Source organism: Xenopus tropicalis, chromosome 3, assembly GCF_000004195.4.
Source record: "Xenopus tropicalis strain Nigerian chromosome 3, UCB_Xtro_10.0, whole genome shotgun sequence".
NCBI classification, from domain to species: domain Eukaryota; kingdom Metazoa; phylum Chordata; class Amphibia; order Anura; family Pipidae; genus Xenopus; species Xenopus tropicalis.
In genome coordinates, this window is record NC_030679.2 from 87,744,162 (window position 1) to 87,767,686 (window position 23,525).

General features: G+C 38.6%; 1 protein-coding gene across 2 annotated transcripts in view; it reads right to left on the reverse strand.

The window, feature by feature from the left end:
• tnpo3 (transportin 3) overlaps positions 1–23,525 on the reverse strand; it is a 44,418-nt gene that overhangs the window by 11,904 nt on the left and 8,989 nt on the right. The window contains exons 2-15 of one of the 2 annotated variants that reach the window (XM_031899095.1): positions 17,871–18,071; positions 17,189–17,262; positions 16,812–16,968; positions 11,654–11,797; positions 10,557–10,732; positions 7,638–7,776; positions 6,803–6,949; positions 6,401–6,508; positions 5,685–5,776; positions 4,156–4,295; positions 3,833–4,024; positions 3,070–3,161; positions 2,168–2,244; positions 21–53 (exon numbers count right to left, since the gene is read on the reverse strand). In XM_031899095.1, the coding sequence (XP_031754955.1) occupies positions 21–53; positions 2,168–2,244; positions 3,070–3,161; positions 3,833–4,024; positions 4,156–4,295; positions 5,685–5,776; positions 6,401–6,508; positions 6,803–6,949; positions 7,638–7,776; positions 10,557–10,732; positions 11,654–11,797; positions 16,812–16,968; positions 17,189–17,262; positions 17,871–18,071 (1,772 nt within the window). The remainder of the gene's footprint in view (positions 1–20; positions 54–2,167; positions 2,245–3,069; positions 3,162–3,832; positions 4,025–4,155; positions 4,296–5,684; positions 5,777–6,400; positions 6,509–6,802; positions 6,950–7,637; positions 7,777–10,556; positions 10,733–11,653; positions 11,798–16,811; positions 16,969–17,188; positions 17,263–17,870; positions 18,072–23,525) is intronic. The other variant, XM_031899096.1, reaches the window with a different exon arrangement.

A 23,525-nucleotide genomic window follows, 5' to 3' on the forward strand; every position in this document is an offset into this window, starting at 1 on the left:
TGGAGTTCGCCAAAACACACCTGAACAAGCCAATATCCTTCTGGGAGAATGTCCTGTGGACAGATGAGACGGAATTAGAGCTTTTTGGTAAAGTACAACATCTCTTTTTTTTACAGGAAAAAAAATGAAGGCGTCAAGATAAGAACACCATTCCTACAGTCAAACATGCAGGAGGGTTTACTGATCACAAGATTACCACACCATTTGAAGCTCAATATTAAACCCAGTGTCAGAAAGCTGGGTACCCATCACAGATCATGGGCCTTCCTGCAGGACAATAACCTGAAGCACATTTCAAAAAGTACCCAGGAATGGTGAAAGACTGGATCTAAATCCTACTGTTCATTTGAGAAGAGATTTAAAAAATGCAGTTAGGAGAAGACATCCTTCAAACATAGGAGAACTGGAGCAGTTTGCAAAGGAAGAGTGATCTGTCAGTAGAAACATGCAGGAAGCACTTGAGTTAATCTTTTGAAAGGGTGTGCTACTGAATATTAAGTCTTGCGTGTTGATTTTGTCAGTGTCATTATTTTTCAGGTCTAAGGATAGGTTACATTCTAAATGGAATAAAGTTCTTAAAAGTGAAAGTAGTTGTGGAAACCTGGATTTAAAACATACTTTTGCAGTAGATAAATTAAGTAATTTGTGAGTTATTTGAAAAAAGTGCTAATATGCCAATACTCTGGCTACAACTGTATAAAATAAAGATATATATCATCAGTGTGATGCATCCCTAGCAGCTCCTATGCAATAACATTGCTTGAGAAATATCAAGCTAAATCACCAGCAAGCAACATTCTAATCACAATGAAATTCAGAACACCCTTGCTATTTTTGTATAAGTATATTTGTGCATGCTCTGTAAAAACTTCATAACTGCATCATTCATTTTAGACAGGTAGAAGCATTTCAAATATTACCCTAACTAAAATAATCTGTACAAAATGTTGATATTAAAGTTTTCATTGTATAATTCTGTAGAGATGAATGAATGGCAGTTGACCCTGTTGACTTAGTTATATATACTATATTTGGGCTTCCGATGCAAACACACACATTACATTAAATTTATGGAAAATCTTTAAATTTTTGTCATTATTGGTCTTAAGGTGGCCATAAACATTAAGATCACCTTGTCTGGCGAGGTTGCAAAATAAACAGATTTTCTCCTGATATGCCACCGAAGGTGGGTGATATTGGGCTAATTTGATTGTTTAGCCCTAGGACTGAATTACGACGATGGGTATTAGGAGTTTTCAGATCGAGGACTGCATCAATGAGTGGATGCGGTTCCCAATCAGACACCTGACTAGACACCTGGCCAATTTTAGGCCAGATATTAGACGGGAAGGCCCGGTGGGTGTCCCGATACATGGTTAAGCTGGTAAATTGGTCTAAAGGACCCGAATCAACAGCTTAAATCTGCCATGTATGGCCACCCTCAGAGTTTAACATCACTACAAAGTCTTCAAATAAACACTGATGCTAGTTTCTCAGCACTGATATCTTTTCCCTGACAAACACCTTGGACTGCCTCTTAGCAGGATTTCTTAGAAAAAGGGCAAACAAAGCACAGCCTCAGCTTCTGAGATGCTCCCATTCCCTCTACAGAGTTTCCGCACTGACAAGCAACACGTAACAGATATTAGTGTGAAAATGCATAGTCTTGTCTCTGAAGTATGGATGGGATCAGATGCTTTCTATTCACCAGCATAGAAAGCACAGGCGAATAGAAGCTGAGGCTGCGCCTAGTGTGCCCTTAGACATACTTTTTCTTTGCAAAAAAATAAAACAAAATCTGAATCTGGCCAGTTGGCTTTTCTAGGCAATAATGGTAAATCTGTGTTTTCAGACCAAAACCCAATGGTTTCAGTCAACAAGAGGCAGCAGAGCCAGGTTTAAGATTCTTTTACTGGCGGAAAAAACTGCCACATCTGCCATAATAGATTTAGGCACAGGGACCTCATCCCAACTGCATATTGAAGACATAAGCACAGATTGACTTATTTTTACTGTATACTGCATAACTATACCTGTTTGCAACTTGTAAAGGACTGGATACATTGGCGGTGTTATATAAATACATCCATAAACCTTTACAGTATAATAATGTTCTGTTTAATACCGACAGTATGGCATGCAATGTCCCATAGAAACATGTTCTTACCTGAAAATGACTGCTAGTCTGTCCAAAAACAATGTAGGATCAGAAGAAAGGCCATTGTTAGGGTCTTGGGACAGAAGCTGGAATTTGAGATTATAAAATAGTTAGGAATATGGGGGACATGACAACATGCATACATTTAGATGAGGCACTTGCAGGGTGTGTAACTATGTTATGATGGTACTAGGCTTTGTAACAAGACACAAGACACCATAAATACGTGACCTGCTGCTTTAATGAGATGTGTGTGCAAGACATTTTTAGAAAGCATATGTTCTAATTTGTGTCCAACACGTAATATTTTGCATCAAATTTTTATATATATATATATATATATATATATATATATATATATATATATATATATATATATATATATATATATATATATATAATGTTCCTTTGAACCAGTCTCCTCCCTCTATTAGTCAGTAGTAAGCTACTGCAACACACTAAAAAATAATCTTTTTATCTTGCTTTCACCAAACTTTGAAAAAGAAAAAAAAAAAAAAAAACTCACCATCCTGACTGCCTGGGCACACAAATTATTATTATGTATTTCTATATATTATTCCATATTCAGAATTCATCCAGTGAACTCTGAATTTTAAAAATGCATCAAGTATCAGCCACTTTGTAAACATGTGCCTTTAATTTGATGTCCCCTCCACAACCACAGCTTTCCAATGAAACAATATGTAGGCAAGCTAAATGAATTGCAAGGTGCAAAATGTGCTCCATATGCCATTTATAGTTATACAGTATGTAATACTAATTCTGCTGTGGAACATAAATTGATGGTGTAACGTAATCATCATAAAGCAAGTTACATAGTGCCATCCAATGATTTTATATAAGGAGTATGCAATTAAAAGCATACAGACATGCACAGGAGAACTACTTACCCTCTTAAGTGAATTCACCTGAACAGAACACAGCTCACTTAGGCACTCAGAAATCTTCTCCAGGGGCAGACGGGCCAGGACGAGTGCAGTACCTAAAGTCAGGCATACATAGGAGAAAAACTGATGACACATTTTTTATTGGATACTCTTGTGGGGATGCTTACAAGGTACAGAAGCCAATGATGACCATATTTTATAGCACAGAACTCAGCATAAAAAAAAGAACAAATGGGAAGCTACTCCACACAGCAAAAACAAAAAAAAATTTCTGAAAGTTCTGATTTTTAAATACTGTGAAAGAGCCTAAATTTACACCAATAGAATAATCCTAAGGGTAACCTATACTGTACAACAAAATAAACTACCCACGAAGGGACAGTTAGATGGAGCTTGGTCCCTTTTTTTATATTTGCAGTGCTGGGCCAAACATGTGGTGCACCCAAGACAGACCCCCTGCCATAGATGGCACAAACCACACCCTCCCCATGCTACGATAAGGGGGAAGGAAATCTGTTGAACAGCGGAAAGGTGATAGGGAGCAGGAGCAACTGGAACTAAGGGTAGGCAGGTATCTGAGGTAGAACCTCCCTCTGTTGTGCCCTAGGCCCGTGCCTCTTCGTCCTTACCCTAGTTCCGGCCCTGCATACCAGTTTCTCTTTTTGTCGCCCTGTTGCCAACACTGCCATAAAGTTGCGACAATTAACACGAGCAATTAATATTAAATGGTTAACTTTATTTTATTTAATTTTTGGGTCTAGGATACCTTTTAGAAGTCCTACAGCGGCATCAGGATGCAGAGTGAAAGAATCCAGAGACCGAGCAATCTCAAGAAGCCCATTAAAGTGCAGTGCCATGTGATCCCGGCATACGGAGCATATATTCTGAATGGCTTTGGCAGAGGGAGAAGCCAGTGATGGCTGAAACAGGCCTTTCATTAAGTAGGCGAGTACAGGATCTGCAGGGAGAAAAGTATTGTAAAGTACTAACTTTAGTATAAAACCATTCATTCTCTTACGTCTTGATTTCTGTATAGCTTCAGGGTGTATTTCTGGTTATTATATTAATCAGAACTTTCTGTTTGCTCACCAAGGAACTGAGGGTTTCTGTCCACCACTTCGCTCATTTCCCCTACAAGTTCAATGCTAGTGTAACGCACAGCAATATGCACAGATTCAGGCAGTCTCACTACTCCCTCCAGCACCTCCACCAGTGTAGGATTATTCTCTCTGTGGGATCAGAAAAAAGCGTGACAAGATTATTATGTCTTATTTATACAGCACCAACATATTCCTTGGCGATTTACAGAGATAGCAATACAAAAATGATTAGTATTATGTAAGATAATGGCAGAGGATAGCTACCTCATGCAGTTTATAAGAGTCACAAAGACAAAATTCATAGGGAGAGTTAGCCCTAAATTTTCTGGTAAACACTGTCCAAAGACACACAAAACAATGCACATATTTTAATATTTTAAAATAGCTTAATTTCTTGTGAATTAATTGTGAATTAGTGAAAAGTAACAATAAAAAGTAAAAAAATCTAATCTACCCTGCCCCAATATTTGCCCTATCCTGCACACCATTTATTATTTTGAATGCTTTATTAGAAAATACCTGCTAAAACTTGGCTTCTGGTCATTTGAAATAGGGTGATACGGCGATGCAGGGAAGAATCCTATACAGAAGAAAGGCTAGGATAGATCAATCGATCGTCGCATAGTGGATTCTTCCCTGCATCGCCCTATTTCAAATGACTGGAAGCCAAGTTTTAGCAGGTATTTTCTAATAAAGCATTCAAAATAATAAATGGTGTGCAGGATAGGGCAATTATTGGGGCAGGGTAGATTTTTTACTTGAAAATTTTTAGTGTTACTTTTCCTTTAAGCCAGTTAAAATACATAAACCCAAAAATAAAAAAAACAATCTTTTTTAAACCAATTGATACAAAAATAATTCAATTACAATAAACCACTTTAATAAATCATAAAGTGGTTTACTGTCATTGAATTTTTCTTGTATCAACTGTTATAAAAAAATGACTTTACTGTTACAGGTGCAAACTAAATTACAATAATGGTAAATTCTAATACAAGAAAACACTTTTGGAAATGAAAGAGAAGGGCCCAAGTTGTAAGGTGGAGAAAGGAGTTAAAGACATGCAGGGAACAATACAAATAAAAGCAAGGGGGTGGATTTGTGAAATATGGAACTGACACAGAGTATAAAAATCCTTAACAAATCGATGAATTTTTATTTTACGTTCAAAGAAAGGGAGTTTAAAGTATCCCAACACTCCATCTAATTAGAGAAACTGGCTATATAAGCCACACCCAGCAACATACAGTGGCAAAAGAATAGGCAGTACTGATGATCTCAGTGGCTTTCAACATCATAGGATGCAACGGTTTCAACAAGTCAGTTTGTCATAAATCTATCCTGATAGAGCTGCTCTGGTCAACTGTAAATAAGGTGATTATGTAGGGGCACATCTATGAACAGCAATAGTTCAGCGGTTACGTGACAGGTCACACAAACTTAGAGAAAAGGACTGTCTAGTGCATAGAAATTGCATGTCCTCAGTTGGAACACACTGTGGATAGAAATGCCACTTACGGATCAATACTCTTAGCAATGGCTGCCATAATAAACAGCACAGCTTCTGTCACTTCCCAAGGTGGATTTCCATCTTTTAGAGTAGAATAGAGCTGCGAGGAGAGACAGGGAACCATCAGGCAAAAGCCACAAGCACAGATCTAATTCACTGTTCAGAAGTACTTTCAAATGCTTAAGCAATATCGGTAACTGGCATAATGACTATTTATGACTATATGGACTATTAAAGGGCCATTGAAAATCTCCCAAACTTGTCTTATTTGATTTGTATTAAGACAACAGTAGTATTAAGAAGTCGAAGTAAACCCTCCCAGATATCCCTTCTGTTGTACTCTGGTGCAGCTGTCCACAAGATGCAGTGCGATAAAAGTGTGGATAAATGTAGGCCGGGAAGCAGCACCTCCACTAGCATCAGCCTTCTGCTAAGAATCAGACAATTAGCCCCATATGGCATTGCCTAAAATATAAGCACCTTCCAAAGGTAAACCCATTAGAGCTCATAGAAATAATACATATATTGAAGTGTTTTGCTGGAAGCTACATTGTGCATTTTCAATATCCCCACTTAGGAGCTGCTATGCAGACCAGTATAGATCTTAATTTTTTCAAAGCTGGCATTCATTTCTGTGTCATAATATTTTTTAATTTAAAACTACCCATCACTCCACCCCTCCAAGAGAAAATTAGTAATAGTAGGTTAGTTAGGGAACACAAACCTGGGAGAAACATTCCATGGAGCCCACCAGATAGATTAAATCTTTAACCAAGTCAGATACTCGCAAACGGAATTCGCCAAAGTCATCTGTTTCCTCAGGGACACCCTCCTGTTGTTAAGTAGGAAAAATAAAAAGTTAAAATCACTTACAATTTAAGTAAGACAGCAAAAAAAAGTGTGGACTTCATAAAAGAAGTAATAGATAAAGGGGAAGGAGACAAAAGCAATTTGAGTTACTCATAACTACATCAGCAGGAACTGGGAAGTTTACAAAGCCCCTGTATGAACATTATTTGCACAGTTAAAACATAAAATGACTTAGCTTTCCATTATTTAATGTGGAAAATCATTCTATAAAGCCCCATTACTTCATAGAGAGCAGAAGGATAAGTACAGAACTCACATGGTCAGGTTCAAGCTGGCAGTGTCTTGCCAAAGCATGGAGAAGCCTCTGAATAAAGGGTTTGAAGATACCGTGTATGACAGCATCAGTCATTTTGTACAAGTGCTCTCCCAGTCTATACCAAAAATTGAAGGAGATTTCAACTACCTGTGAAAAAAAGATGGAGTAAAGGTGTAAATTATGTTTGTACATACTGTACAATTAGTTTATGCTAGAAAGGTCTGTAATAAGTATAGTACAAAAAGTGGTTAGAATGAAACAAGGAGAAAGTGGAGAGGTAATAATGTAACCAAGTCTCTCTCAATTTAATTTCAGGGGAAACAGGACCATGTGGTAACCGTGCTTCCTGCCATGTATAAAACTCAGAAAGTAGCTTTACAGGTTGCCCTTAACAAAAGACAGACCTATCTGTCTTTTTTTTTCTTACATCTGTCAGACCCCTAGTCTAATACCAGACTGGGGTGCACCTTGGCCATAGCCCTTCATTTGTCCTCAACGTATATGCCTGAAGCGGTTGTATCTACACATTCTTAAAAGAAAAAAAGGATTCAGGGACGCTCCTTTTAAACCTAAAAGGTGGCAATTTAAACACTAGCCTGGCATTCCTGGACTTCTATTTAAATTCTCTTTCTTTCAAATGATCCCATGTTCTGCCTACTTTGGCATACTTAGTACAAAGAATAATAAGAGATAATTGGGGACAAAAAAGACTAAAAATTATTGGTGCAGTCTTTGGGTTTGCATGTCCAAAAAACTTCATATTATTTCAAGTAAGGCCTGATGACCAACTTTATATTAATAGAATTCTTTGTTCCAAGTAAAAAAACCAATGCACCTCATACTGAGGGTGTCCCGCACAAATCAGGAGAAGCTCTAGGGTCCTCAAGTCTCCCAGATCACGACATGGTGTTGTCACAATCTTCTCTAAGAAGGTTTCACATAGTTCAGTAAAAATCCGACAATAATTCAGCACCCTGATAAAAACAAAGAGCAATTAGCCACATAAATTGTAAAAACACAAAGAGTTTGAGGGTAGTGCACAAAAGGAAGTACAACAAGTAATCAGCCTGCTTGGCTGGAGGCAGAAAATCTAGATGATTTCACAGAAGGTAGCAGATCCAGGTTGCAATGTCAAGAAATTCAAATGCATTTATTAGGTTAAGCGTTTGTACAGTTTACACTAGAACATGCATGGTCATGAACAGTCTGCCTGACCTACTGCATCAGATCTCTATAACGGTCTATATACATACATAGTCATTACACATCAAAGCAGTTTAAGCTGACCATTCATTTCCAGAAAGAGCATTAGTATTTTTAACCACATTTTAACCCATTTAACCACAGCATTTACTGACACACACTAACAGCGCAGTGCAGACTGCAAGAAACTCTAGTCAGCTGTCATGAAAGGAATGTGCACTAAGCACTTCCAAATGGCTGGCTCAGCAGAATGATTATGTGGAGATTTCCATGAAGCTTTAAAACCAAGGCAGCAGGGTTTAACTTTGGTCTTCCCAGTCTATGTATATTCACATATACAGGTAGGGGATCCATTATCTGGAAACCAATTATCCAGAAAGCTCCAACTAAGGGGAAGCTCATCTCCCATACAGTCCATTTAAAACAAATTATTTAAAATTATTTTAGTTTCTCTGTAAAAATAAAACAGTACCTTGTACTTGATTCAAACTAAAATAAAAAAAAAAAAAAAAAGATTCTATTGGCTTTAATTAACCTTTAAATTAATTTGTGTAGACTTAAGGTATGGGGATCCAAATTAAGGAAAGATCCCTTATCCGGAAAACTCCAGGTCCTGAGCATTCTGGATAACATGTTACATTTTTTACATTTTTACATTGCTCCACAGTTTAATGCTTGCTAACTAGGCAAAATGCTTCTTAAATACAGATGATAAAGTACAGTGAGAATACAACTGCAGTAGTAAAATCATAAAAGAAGGTCATCCCAGGCAGAAGATCCTACAGTACTGTGTAATCTGTAGTAAAAACAGATTTTCCCATAACCAAAATGAAATAATGTGATGTAGAAGCCACATGATCTCCCACATCCACATGGACATAGAAACAATAGGATTTCTACCTCCTTCTGCCGATTGAGCCCTGAAGGTAGATTTTGCTCAAGCGCCTTCAATGGTGCCCAATCAAAATCTTTTAATCCGCCCAATCAGCGAGTTGACCATTATCTGCAGTCTTTTGCGATATCGGTTGCCTCGCCGAGCCGCCATACACGCACTGAATATCGATCATAGGTGCGTGTATGGCTCAGCTTAAAGTGATACTGATACTAAAAAATAACTCTTTAAAATATGCCTATAGGTCATGTTGATTGTTTTCTGCTGATAGGGCTACTTTTGTAAGCAATAGTTACTTGGAGTCCCTAAACCTGACTCTCTTTCCAATTTGACTGTCCCTTCTCAGCCTGTCAGTTATACTTCCAATGCAAACAGACTTCTGCTGCACAAATATGGCAGCGCCCTCATAGAAAAACATGGGGAAACAGACAGCCAATGTAAAAGCATCAGGCAAATACGTTTATGGCAAAATTATTAAGGTTATACAAAGACAATGTTATGATGTAAAAAAAGAGGTTTCATTTCTCATGTCAGTATCTCTTTAAGTATCAGCTGGGTACCATAACAGAAATTTATAAATACATTCTGCACTCAGAAAATGTAAAAGTAGCAGCCACAGGGTATCCTTGACTGTCGCTTTCTTTAAATGTAGAGAAAAGGGGGTTGTGGGAGCACTTCAAGGCTAAATAAAATATATAAGTACACTGGAAGTTTGACTGATTTGGGCAAATTAACTACAAGCATGCAAAAGAAAGGAGGATTGATCAATGCACATTCCTGGGTCCCGTATCATAAATAATTTAGTATCTATGCTGGTGCATGTATTTTCAAAAAACCGAGTTTTTCTTTAAATGTCCCAAATGTTCAGTTTTAGCCATTTAAGACATTTAAGACATTTTCTCAATTTAAAGCAATTGTTTCCAGTTTCAACAAAATTTAACCTATATATAAGTAAAAACAAAGATGTGCAGTAGATCAAATCATCACTGTTGGTGAAGCCAGTTATTAAAGGGGTGGTTGACCTTTAAGTTAACTTTTACTATGTTATATGCAACTTTTCAATTAGTCTTCATTTTTTACTTTTTTAGATTTTTTGCCTTCTTTAGACTCTTTCCAACTTTCAGATGGGGGTCATTGACCCCAGAAGGCAAAAACCTACTGCTCTGTAAGGCTACAATTTTATTGTTACTTTTTATTATGTATCTAACTATTTAGGCCTTCTTTTATTAACATACCAGTCTCTCTTCCAAACCACTACCTGGTTGCTAGCAACCAGATAAGTCCTGAAATTCCAAAACGAAGAGCTGCTGAACATACACAAGCTAAATAGATCAAAACTAATAAATAGTAAGAAATGAAGATCAAATGCAACTTGTCTCAGAATATCACTCTCTACATCATACTACAATTTAATTTAAAGGTCCAAACTGTGTAAAAGACGTCCCCTAAATTAACATACTTAGAAATTACAATAAAATAGCAAACATTTATGTAGTCATAAAAAAAAATAAAAAACCCAAAGAACAAAAACACATCCTGTAGCCCCACACAGAAAACCAGATGCAGATAACTAGACCTAATTTCCCTTAATTGATGTAGATTTCTTCTGCATCAGCCCCCAACTCAAGAAATTCTACTGTTCCTTTTCCTATCACTTACTTGTCTATGTCCTCACGAGCCACAGCCATGTGATATGCGGTTTCAAGGGTAAGAACACCCTGAAAAAGTTGGGTTGCAAGTGGGAGATTACTTTCTACATTTTCAATGGCATAGAGGGCAGAACAGACACAATCAGATGCAGCTTCATGAAGGTTGGTTGGTGTCCGATCTTGTTGCTGCAAAAAAATATAGTCATTTAGCTCATACTTTTAACCCAGAAGAAAGCAAAGTAGTTCAAAAGCCGTTACTTTGAAACAAGCTATGATTATGTAAAGGAACCCCCAATATTCCTTTAATGTGCATCACCATTTTCATTATTTCATGATATTTACTGATTACTGAAAGTAGCTTCTCTAAGCCTAATAACTTAACATCCAAGGCACATAATGAGGTTTTGACCACCATGGTGCTGTAAGGGAGAACCACAGTGGTCAAAGTACACTATCACACCTATTTGGGAACACTCACTTAAGCATTCCTGAGCTGTACCAACCTGACATCCTCTTTGCCTGCTGTAAGCAGAGAAGTTTCCCTTTATTTGAATGAAATTGCTCTGCTTATAGCAGACACTAGCAATGTAGTGAGTACAGCTCAGAAATGGTGAAGTGAGAGTTTCCAAGTAAGTCCATTCTGACAATGGCAGAGTCAGAGTCACAGTCACAGTGTTTCCAATTGATCTGAATATAAATCAAATTTAGGCAGGGTGCAGTCACTGGCGCAGTGCTAAGGGTGCGCAGCAGAGGTTAAATTTCCTCATTTGCCATTTGTCTAATTAAATCAAAATATTCAATATAAAGTATGTTTTGCATTTCTTTGTCAGAATGTTTTAATTAAAAAAAAAAATAAAAACTGCCAGTCATCTGCAAAATGACATGTAGAATGTCCAAATCTATAACTGTAAAGTATCAACCCAATGTACAATACAGGGCTAAGCTGACCAAGAAAGCACACAAGAGCAGAGCAGGTTGGACACATCCCATATATTCTATACAACATCATTTTCTTGAGGTTGTGATGTCAGACAGTCTTAACTTTAATTTCTAGTGTGAAAAAAAAAAGAAAAAAAAAAAGAAATTAGGCAGAAAGACACTACTCACCAGAACCTGAAAAAGCAGCAGTAAGAGGCGATTATTAGCCATAAAATTACTGTCAAGGACTCCCAAATTAAACCAACTGCCCAAGCATTTGAAAATCTTTATCAGCATCTTCTCATTATCTCCAGCTTTCTCGGCACATGACAGCTAGAGCAGAGAAAGCAACATTAGTGAAGATACAGTCTGTTTGTAGCATGGCTATAAAATAATGCTATCTGAAATTTAAAAAGAACAGGAACTTAGAATTTAATTGCAAGCTCACAGAACTACTTTATTCTCATCAGTGGGAATCATAAAACTGCTATGAAGTATGAAAGTATATGGCATTTCAATGTTTGTAAGCCTAGGAGACCCAAAGCAATCCTGAAAATGTGCAATTACTAATGTAATTATCAGCTATTACTTCATTTCTTCCCATCTCTCACAGTGACTAATGCGGTACATCATTCTGGTGCGCTGAATTGGATTAAAAAAAAAGCTTGGGGAGGATGAACACATTTATAGACTAAACTATAAAGCAACTGCAGTCCCAATCAATAAAAATTTGATTTTGCTTTTCAGAGAGGACATTCTCTAAAGGTTGCCACCAAGTGGATCTTTTGCCTGATCCGGGGGACCATGCAGATGTGCTAATGACTATGAACTGAGCAGTGTTGTCCCTCTCTTATGGTATTTTAAGCCCAATCAACTTTCCAATATAAATTAAAGTGGTGGTTATATAATGGGCAATTCTAAGCAAAATTGTTTTTTTATTTATTTGCCTTCATCTTTTGACACTGCAGCTTTCAAATGAGGGTCACATAAAAAAATGTAGCTCTGTGGGTTACAGTTTTATTGTTATATATATTATACATACATACACACACCAAGGGTATTCTGGATAAGGGGTCTCTCCGTAATTTGGACCTCCATATCTTAAGTCTACTAAAAAATCAATAAAACATTAAATAGTTGGGGTAAATTACAAGGTACTGTTTTATTTCTACAGAGAAAAAGGAAATCCATTTTAAAATTCTGAATTATTTGATTAAAATGGAGTCTATGGGGGACGGCCTTTCCGTAATTCGGAGCTTTCTGGATAATGGGTTTCCGGATAAAGGATCCCATACCTGTACCAGTCTCTCAAGGTAATTTGGATCCTAGTAACCAGATAACTGCTAAAATTCCAAACTGGAGAGCTGCTCAAAACTGAAATAATAAAACTACAAATATTAAAAAAAATGAAGATCAACTGCAAATTGCCTCAAAATATTTCTCTCTACACCAGTGGTCTCGAACCAGTGGCTCAGGAGCAACATGTTGCTCACCAACCCCTTTGATGTTGCTCCCAGTGGCCTCAAAGTAGGTGCTTATTTTTGAATTCCTTACTTGGAGGCAAGTTTTAGATGCAGAAAGACCATGTGTACTGCCAAACAAAGGCTCGTGTTGGCCCTACTGGTCAACACCTAGAAATATATTTCTCATGCTTGTGTTATTCCCCTACTACTACTTCCCCCTGCTCTACATCATACTAAGTCAAAGCTGAACAACCCATTTATTTAATAAGATATTTTCAGTGTTTTAGGTATTTGTCATGTATCTGCAAATAAAAGCAGCATGTTTGTCCCTTTCTGCTCTTCTGGCTCTGCAACAATGTAGAAGAAGATCTCTTCTGGCCAAAATTCCCACAATGCCATGTATGCTCACACAGGTCTGTTAATAATGTGGCTTCTACTACACTGTTTCAAGCATCCAAGACTTGCAGTCCAATTCATCATTGCCAGTTTCAGTTGATGATCAAGTTGGGGTTAAACATAAAGGGCTTAGGAGTTGGTAAATAAAAAGAAGAAGAAAAAAAAAAAATCAGAAATTAAAGAAAAATCTGTTAAAAGTGGTGTTATCTTTATCTGGTAATACATTTGTGTTTTCTTTAGAAACACTACCAATGTTTATATATAGGAGCTGCTGTGCAGCCATTTAAGCTAAACAGGGCATAAAGGCTCATGTTTTCAAGTAGATAATACATAAGCTGTACAGAATAAGAGTTTAGTTCTCAAGAAGAAGAAACAGGGATCAAATGCCAATTGTGACTCTCTATAGGATTACAGGCTGAAAACATAAAAGAGGATATTTGTTGCCAAAATATCATTTATTTGTAGGTGCTGGAGGAACAGACAGTAAATGTAAATAAAATGTTTTCACTTTTTAATGTTATTCATCATTTTACACAATGTCGAGTTTCAAAAATCTTTAGGGTGAAAACACAGAGCTATAATGTTATTTCATTTGATGTTTGGTGCAGGAAACAAATTTACACGGGGGCAACAAAGACAATGAATTTTAGGAAGGCAAATTTTAGCTCCTTAAGGGCAGCGCTTCAGGGCATAGATTGGGGCATTATGTTTTCTGATAAAAATACAGAGCAGAAATGGTTGTCATTTAAAATGATATTAAATCATTACTGTTCTCAATTCATTCCATTAATAAGAAAAAGTAGAAGTGTTAAGAATCACCCCATGTGGCTTAACTCTGAGGTAAAGAAGTTAATAGGGGAAAAAAGGAAAGCTTTTAAGAAATATAAGTCAGAGGGGACAGTAGCTGCGTTTAATGAATATAAACACTATAACAAGTGTTGTAAAACAGCAATCCGGAAGGCAAAGATAGAAAATGAGGAGCGCATCGCGGCCGAGGCCAAGACTAACCCCAAAAAGTTTTTTAAGTATATTAATAGTAAAAAGATGCAGGTTGAGGGTGTGGCCCCATTGAGTTATAATAACAATATGGTTACAGCGGATACAGAAAAGGCAGATGTGCTTAACCAGTTCTTTTCTTCTGTGTATACAGTAGAGGAGCCAGTGGGCCAAGTCTCACCCAATAGCTTCACTGTTGCCTCAGCTCCAACTACACAGTGGTTGGCACAGGATATGGTGCTTAAAGGGTTACACACGATAAATGTAAACAAGGCACCTGGGCCAGATGGAATACACCCTCAGGTACTGAGAGAGCTAGGGGCAAAATTGCAGTGGCCCTTGTTTCTGATATTCTCAGACTCTCTTTCATCAGGTATGGTACCTAGTGATTGGAAGAAGGCGAATGTCACTCCCATATTTAAAAAGGGAATAAGATCTCAGCCTGGCAATTATAGGCCTGTAAGTTTGACATCCGTGGTGGGCAAGTTATTTGAAGGCTTGTTAAGGGATCACATTCAAAATTATGTAGTGGAGAATGGCATTATGAGCAGTAATCAGCATGGCTTTATGAAGGACAGGTCATGTCAGACCAATTTAATTGCTTTTTATGATGAGGTAAGTAAGAAGCTGGACAGTGGGGATGCAGTAGATATAATCTATTTGGATTTTGCCAAAGCATTTGATACCGTTCCCCACAAACGACTGCTTTCTAAGCTAAGGTCTATTGGTCTTAGTGAAGTCGTTTGCACATGGATAGAAAACTGGCTACAGGATCGGGTACAGAGGGTGGTTGTTAATGGCACATTCTCTACTTGGAGTAAGGTTCTCAGTGGGGTCCCTCAGGGTTCTGTACTGGGTCCACTTTTGTTTAATTTGTTCATAAATGACTTAGGGGAGGGTATTATGAGTAATGTATCAGTGTTTGCAGATGACACAAAACTCTGCAGACCAGTCAACTCTATCCAGGATGTGACATCCCTGCAGCAGGATCTTGACCAACTGGCAATCTGGGCAGCTAAGTGGCAGATGAGATTTAATGTGGATAAATGTAAGGTCATGCACCTGGGATGTAAAAATATGCAAGCCCCGTATAACCTTAATGGGACTGCACTAGGCAAATCCATAATGGAGAAGGATCTTGGAGTCCTTGTAGATAATAAACTTGGCTGTAGCAAGCAATGCCAGGCAGCAGCTGCAAGGGCAAACAAGGTTCTGAGCTGTATTAAAAGGGGTATAGATTCACGGGAGGAGGGGGTTATTCTTCCCCTTTACAGAGCACTGGTAAGGCCCCATCTAGAATATGCTGTTCAGTTTTGGTCTCCAGTGCTCAAACGGGACATTATTGAGCTAGAGAGGGTCCAGAGAAGGGCAACTAAGCTGGTAAAGGGTATGGAAAGTCTCGGTTATGAAGAAAGACTGGCCAAGTTGGGTCTGTTTACACTGGAGAAGAGGCGCTTAAGAGGTGACATGATAACTATGTATAAATATATAAGGGGATCATATAATAACCTCTCTAATGTTTTATTTACCAGTAGGTCCTTCCAACGGACACGAGGGCACCCACTCCGTTTAGAAGAAGGGAGGTTCCATTTAAATATTCGGAAAGGATTTTTTACAGTGAGAGCTGTGAAGTTGTGGAATTCCCTCCCCGAATCAGTCGTACTGGCTGATACATTATATAGCTTTAAGAAGGGGCTGGATGGATTCTTAGCAAGTGAGGGAATACAGGGTTATGGGAGATAGCTCTTAGTACAAGTTGATACAGGGACTGGTCCGATTGCCATCTTGGAGTCAGGAAGGAATTTTTTCCCCTCTGAGGCAAATTAGAGAGGCTTCAGATGGGGTTTTTTGCCTTCCTCTGGATCAACTTGTAGTTAGGCAGGTTAGGTATAGGCATTATGGTTGAACTTGATGGACGTATGTCTTTTTTCAACCCAACTTACTATGTTACTATGTTACTATGTTACTAAAAGCAGCTACTAAATAGACAATGCTGATAATTTACGGATAATTGTCTCTGGGTGTTTTACCAGAGGCAATTTTCAGTATTGTCTATGGCAGGGTATTTTCTGGAGTTTAGTAGCCATGATTAAAATTTTAAATGTGTTTCCATTGCCTGTTATGTTGCTTATATAAAACATGGCCTTCACTGGAAAAGCATAAATATTAAAAGCGATCGTGTAGTACGAGTGAGCTAATGGCAAAGCACAGTGGTAACGGATACATCAGACACATAAAACATCAGACACCTAAAACATAGGCAAAGTGGGTATAAAGTGAACATTTTATGGAATTAATATCATCTGGTGCGCATATGTTATAAGAGTTCCATGAGATGTTAACAGGGGATAGTTCTAGAAAATGGAACAAACTTAAAAGTGTTCACAGATCTGTAATGATATAGCTTTAACATAATGTACATGTATGGCTACACACTGCAACACTGCTTGTCTTGGCATTATTGCATAGTGTACCAAATACCTCAGACTCACCAAAAGTGATACAACAGTGCTGGAATAGTAAGCCAAGTCCTCTATAATCTCTGCACGCCGATTGGCCCCGATGCGCAATGATCGGCTGTGAACTTCTTCAGGGAGTACTGTAAGAATTTCCAGCAGGAAGGGCAATGATGTAACATCATTACTGTACCTGCAGGCAAGGAAAGTTAATGTTCAGGCTGGTACAAAAGACAAGCAAATTTACAAGGAACAAACTCCTCCAAACTGTTCTGAAAAGATGCTAGCAGAAAAACATCTAACTGCTATGGGTGCATTAAGATCCTTATCCTTATGCAATCAGCATGTACTTATTATTCTATGTTTGTAAGCTCCAGTGCATTTTTATATAGAAGTGATCAGCAAGTACTTACGATTCTACAAGTGTCTGCACACAGCCTTTCCAGGAAGCCATCAGCAGGGCCAGATCTGCAATTGCCAAAGCTAGCTGCAAATGAAGAGGAGGAAAAAAAAATATGTTTTCCACTTATATTAAACAATTTGAGCATCACTGCATGGGGAAGCAGCCAGGCTTTGAATTGGGTACAGTCCTGGACTGCACCACTGCGTTTTAACTGAGGTTAAAGATAATGGTCAGAGTCTAACACTGGTAAAACAATCACATTTCTACAATTAATACATAGTATATATTACAGTTATATAAGTGTTTCTTTAACATGACAGATGACGTTTACTGTATTCTATTCACATTACCCTCAATTCAATATAAATGAATTCTTGTGGTTGCAAAGCATGGGGGAAGTTGCCTTTAAAGTGGAACATAAAGGCTTCTAGAACATCAAAGTAAATATGTAGGGCTGCATTTGTAACAGGTAAAGAATTAAAAAGAACCTCAATCAATATTTTCTGGCATCAGTATAAATATTGTTGCAAAGCCAAAAATTAGCAATAAAACCTTTACCTAACTATAGGACCAGGGTGTCAGTGAAAAGTTTCAATATTTCATTAAGGTGTCCTGCATTTCTGCTAAGCCCTCTATGAGTTGTATAAGGAAAACAGTGCAATGGTAAAAGTATGCAATTAACACTGCTTTACCTGAGTTAAAATGACTGGAGACATGTCTTTCAAGTTCTGGATATGTGACAACAGAGAGTCCCTCAGGGAGACATGAGAGTCTGAAGGTAATTCATAGAAAGAGGTCTGGATCTTCACTTTCATTGTCTGTGCTGCAAAATAGCATGATTCCACATCCTGATGTATCTGTAGAAGCTGATCTGCAATCTCCCAAGCATAGACCTGAGCAACACAGAACAAGTGCTATATTCAGTGAAAATAGATACAAGGGTTAGATCAGGGGTAGGGAACATATAGCTCAGGAGCCAGATGTGGCTCTTTTGATGGCTGCATCTGGCTCGCTTCCAAATCTTTAATAAAAAATAACGGGGAGCGTGGCCTGCACTCAGCGGATAGAAGACGTGTTCTAAGCCTTAGCTTAGCTCTATCCGCTGAGCGCAGTCCATGCCCTCCTCTGCATCGCACCCGGCATTCTTGACACCCACCCTACCTTGCCCCTGAGCTCGGCGGATAGAAGACGTGTTCTAAGCCTTAGAACAGTGATCCACAACCAGTGGCTCGTGAGCAACATGTTGCTTACCAACCCCTTGGATGTTGCTCTCAGTGGCCTTAATGCAGGTGCTCATTTCTGAATTTCTGGTTAGCAGGCAAGTTTTGGTTGCATAAAAATCAAGTATAATGCCAAACAGAGCCTTCTGTAGGTTGCCAGTCCACATAGGGGCTATTAAGTAGGCGATTATAGCCCTTATTTGCACCCCCAGGAACTTTTTTCATGCTTGTGTTGCTCCCCAACACTTTTTCCATTTAAATGTGGCTCACAGATATAAAAGGTTGGGGATCCCTGCCTTAGAACATGTCTTCTATCCGCTGAGTGCAGGCCACGCCCTCCTCTGCATTGCACCCGGCATCCTTGGGACCCACCCTACCTTGCCCCGCAGCATCTGCGGCCAAACATATTGTATGGCTCTCACGGAATTACATTTTAAAATATGTGGTGTTTATGGCTCTCTCAGCCAAAAAGGTTCCTGACCCCTGGGTTAGATTATTACTCTCTGCTTCATGGTTAAAGGAACAGTAACACCAAAAAATTAAACAGCTTTAAAGTAATAAAAATATAATGCACTGTTTCCCTGCACTGGTAAAACTGGTGTGTTTGCTACAGTAACACTACTATAATTTATATAATAAGCTGCTGTGTAGCCACGGGGGCAGCCATTCAAGCTGGAAAAAAAGGAGAAAAGGCACAGGTTACATAGCAGATAACAGATAAGTTCTGTAGAATACAATAGTGTTTTATCTGTTATCTGCTATGTGCCTGTGCCTTTTCTCCTTAGAATGGCTGCCTCCATGGCTACATAGCAGCTTATTTATATAAATTATAGTAGACTTTCTGAAGTAAACACACAACTTTTACCAGTGCAGGGCAGCAGCACATTATATTTTAGTTACTTTTATACACTTTCATTTTTTGGTGTTACTGTTCCTTTAATCAAAAATGTTACACAACACTGTTATAAAATAGTGCAGAATGCTGTAGGTGTTTTTTTTATACTTTCCCCATATTTAGCATGCTGAAAAATTTGTCATAAACAGGTAAAAGTCTTGTGTTTAAAGAGAATCTAATAACTTTATAACTTATAACCTTAGAGTTTCACAGGGTTGAAAGAAGACCAGAATCCATCAAGTTCAACCCTTCCAAGTAAACTCAGAACACACAAACCCATACTGACCTATCTATACACTCACATACAGACCCATACTGACCTGTTATACACTCACATACAGACCCATACTGACCTGTTATACACTCACATACAGACCCATACTGACCTGTTATACACTCACATACAGACCCATACTGACCTGTTATACACTCACATACAGACCCATACTGACCTGTTATACACTCACATACAGACCCATACTGACCTGTTATACACTCACATACAGACCCATACTGACCTGTTATACACTCACATACAGACCCATACTGACCTGTTATACACTCACATAACAGACCCATACTGACCTGTTATACACTCACATACAGACCCATACTGACCTATCTATACACTCACATACAGACCCATACTGACCTATCATACACTCACATACAGACCCATACTGACCTGTCATACACTCACATACAGACCCATACTGACCTGTCATACACTCACATACAGACCCATACTGACCTGTCATACACTCACATACAGACCCATACTGACCTGTCATACACTCACATACAGACCCATACTGACCTGTTATACACTCACATACAGACCCATACTGACCTGTTTACACTCACATACAGGACCCATACTGACCTATCTATACACTCACATACAGACCCATACTGACCTATCTATACACTCACATACAGACCCATACTGACCTGTCATACACTCACATACAGACCCATACTGACCTGTCATACACTCACATACAGACCCATACTGACCTATCTATACATTCACATACAGACCCATACTGACCTGTTATACACTCACATACAGACCCATACTGACCTGTTATACACTCACATAAACTATATATCAACATCAATACTAACTGTAGATTTTAGTATCACAATGGCCTTGGATACAATGCTTGTTCAAGAACTCATCCAAGCCCCTCTTAAAAGGCATTAAAGTAAAAGTAACACTAAATTTTTTTTATAGCTTTGCACAATTTAGTATCGTTAGCAAACATAGAAACAGTACTTTCTATGCCCACCCCCAGGTCATTAATAAACAAATTAAAAAGCAAAGGACCAAGGACTGACCCCTGCAGTAAACTAGGCTAGCAAGATCTGTTACGCATAAAACCATGCTGGCACAAACTTATAGTATTGGTGTATTCGAGTAACCTATCCCTTATTACCCCTTCCAAAAGCTTTCCTACTACTGATGTCAGACTAACAGGCCTATAGTTTTCAGGCAGAACTGGATCCCTTTTTAAATAAGAGCACCACATTAGAAATTTGCCACCTTAGCAGAGACCATGGGTCCCATATTGTAAAATTTCAAGGAAAAGCCCAGAACCATTTTAGTTTAAATAAAGGAATACGGTCATGGAAAATATGCAATTTCCAAAATCAGTTAATGGAGCTTCTCCAGCAGACCCCTACACTGCAATCCCTTTTTCGAAAAAAAAGCAAACTTTTTTTTATATTTAATTTTGAAGTTTCACATGGGGCTTGATTCAAGAACAACATTTTAAATAGTATAGTGAATTATTTGCTATGTAAGCAGTGTAATTTATTACTAAAAATTATGCCAGGATCCCTTTAAGGCAGGGATCACCAACCTGTTTTGCTTGTGAGCCAAACTGTAAAAAAATGTGTTGGTGAGCCATACAAACATTAAAAAAAAGTTATCTGGAGATGCAAATTAAGGACTGAGATTGGCTATATGGTAGCCTAATGAGGCTCTGCTTGCATTAAAGTTGTGTCTCTGTGCTTCCAAGCCAGAAATTTAACCAGGGGCACCTACTTTGAGGCCACCGAGAGCAACACGTTGCTCACAAACCATTGGTTGGAGATGACTACTTTAAGGAGAGAGAGCTGCATTCACCAGATCCATTATTATGGTTAATCTATTTTATAATTCTTAGCCTTTTTGTGTAGTACTGTGAATCACTTCAGCAGTAAAGTCTTTTTAAAATAGGGCCATTTCACCCACAAAGCCCAGAAGACACTTCTGAAGATCTCACTCTCATGAGGGATACCTGTGTGGAATGAATTCTAAAGCAATTTCCAATTGGTCTTTTTTTGTGGGGTTTTTGAATTATATAGCTTTTGTACAGTTCTCCAGTTTAGAATTTCATCTGGTTGCTAGGATCTAAATTCACATAGCAACCAAGCAGTGGTATAAATTAGAAACTGGAATATGAGCAGGTAAAGCCTAGATAAATAAAAAAATAGAAAAAGTCAGAAGAAGAGGGCAAATAAGTAACATAGTAACATAGTAAGTTGGGTTGAAAAAAGACATACGTCCATCAAGTTCAACCATAATGCCTATATGTAACCTGCCTAACTACTAGTTGATCCAGAGGAAGGCAAAAAAACCCCATCTGAAGCCTCTCTAATTTGCCACAGAGGGGAAAAAATTCCTTCCTGACTCCAAGATGGCAATCGGACCAGTCCCTGGATCAACTAGTACTAAGAGCTATCTCCCATAACCCTGTATTCCCTCACTTGCTAAGAATCCATCCAGCCCCTTCTTAAAGTTATATAATGTATCAGCCAGCACGACTGATTCGGGGAGGGAATTCCAGAACCTCACAGCTCTCACTGTAAAAAATCCTTTCCGAATGTTTAAATGGAACCTCCCTTCTTCTAAACGGAGTGGGTGCCCTCGTGTCCGTTGGAAGGACCTACTGGTAAATAAAACATTAGAAAGGTTATTATATGATCCCTTTATATATTTATACATAGTTATCATGTCACCTCTTAAGCGCCTCTTCTCCAGTGTAAACAGACCCAACTTGGCCAGTCTTTCTTCATAACTGAAACTTTCCATACCCTTTACCAGCTTAGTTGCCCTTCTCTGGACCCTCTCTAACTCAGTAATGTCCCGTTTGAGCACTGGAGACCAAAACTGAACAGCATATTCTAGATGGGGCCTTACCAGCGCTCTGTAAAGGGGAAGAATAACCCCCTCCTCCCGTGAATCTATACCCCTTTTAATACAGCTCAAAACCTTGTTTGCCCTTGCAGCTGCTGCCTGGCATTGCTTGCTACAGCCAAGTTTATTATCTACAAGGACTCCAAGGTCCTTCTCCATTATGGATTTGCCTAGTGCAGTCCCATTAAGGGTATACGGGGCTTGCATGTTTTTACATCCCAGGTGCATGACCTTACATTTATCCACATTAAATCTCATCTGCCACTTAGCTGCCCAGATTGCCAGTTGGTCAAGATCCTGCTGCAGGGATGTCACATCCTGGATAGAATTGACTGGTCTGCAGAGTTTTGTGTCATCTGCAAACACTGATACATTACTCATAATACCCTCCCCTAAGTCATTTATGAACAAATTAAACAAAAGTGGACCCAGTACAGAACCCTGAGGGACCCCACTGAGGACCTTATTCCAAGTAGAGAATGTACCATTAACAACCACCCTCTGTACCCGATCCTGTAGCCAGTTTTCTATCCATGTGCAAACGGCTTCACTAAGACCAATAGACCTTAGCTTAGAAAGCAGTCGTTTGTGGGGAACGGTATCAAATGCTTTGGCAAAATCCAAATAGATGATATCTACTGCATCCCCACTGTCCAGCTTCTTACTTACCTCATCATAAAAAGCAATTAAATTGGTCTGACATGACCTGTCCTTCATAAAGCCATGCTGATTACTGCTCATAATGGCATTCTCCACTACATAATTTTGAATGTGATCCCTTAACAAGCCTTCAAATAACTTGCCCACCACGGATGTCAAACTTACAGGCCTATAATTGCCAGGCTGAGATCTTACTCCCTTTTTAAATATGGGAATGACATTCGCCTTCTTCCAATCCCTAGGTACCATACCTGATGAAAGAGAGTCTGAGAATATCAGAAACAAGGGCCACTGCAATTCTGCCCCTAGCTCTCTCAGTACCCGAGGGTGTATTCCATCTGGCCCAGGTGCCTTGTTTACATTTATCGTGTGTAACCCTTTAAGCACC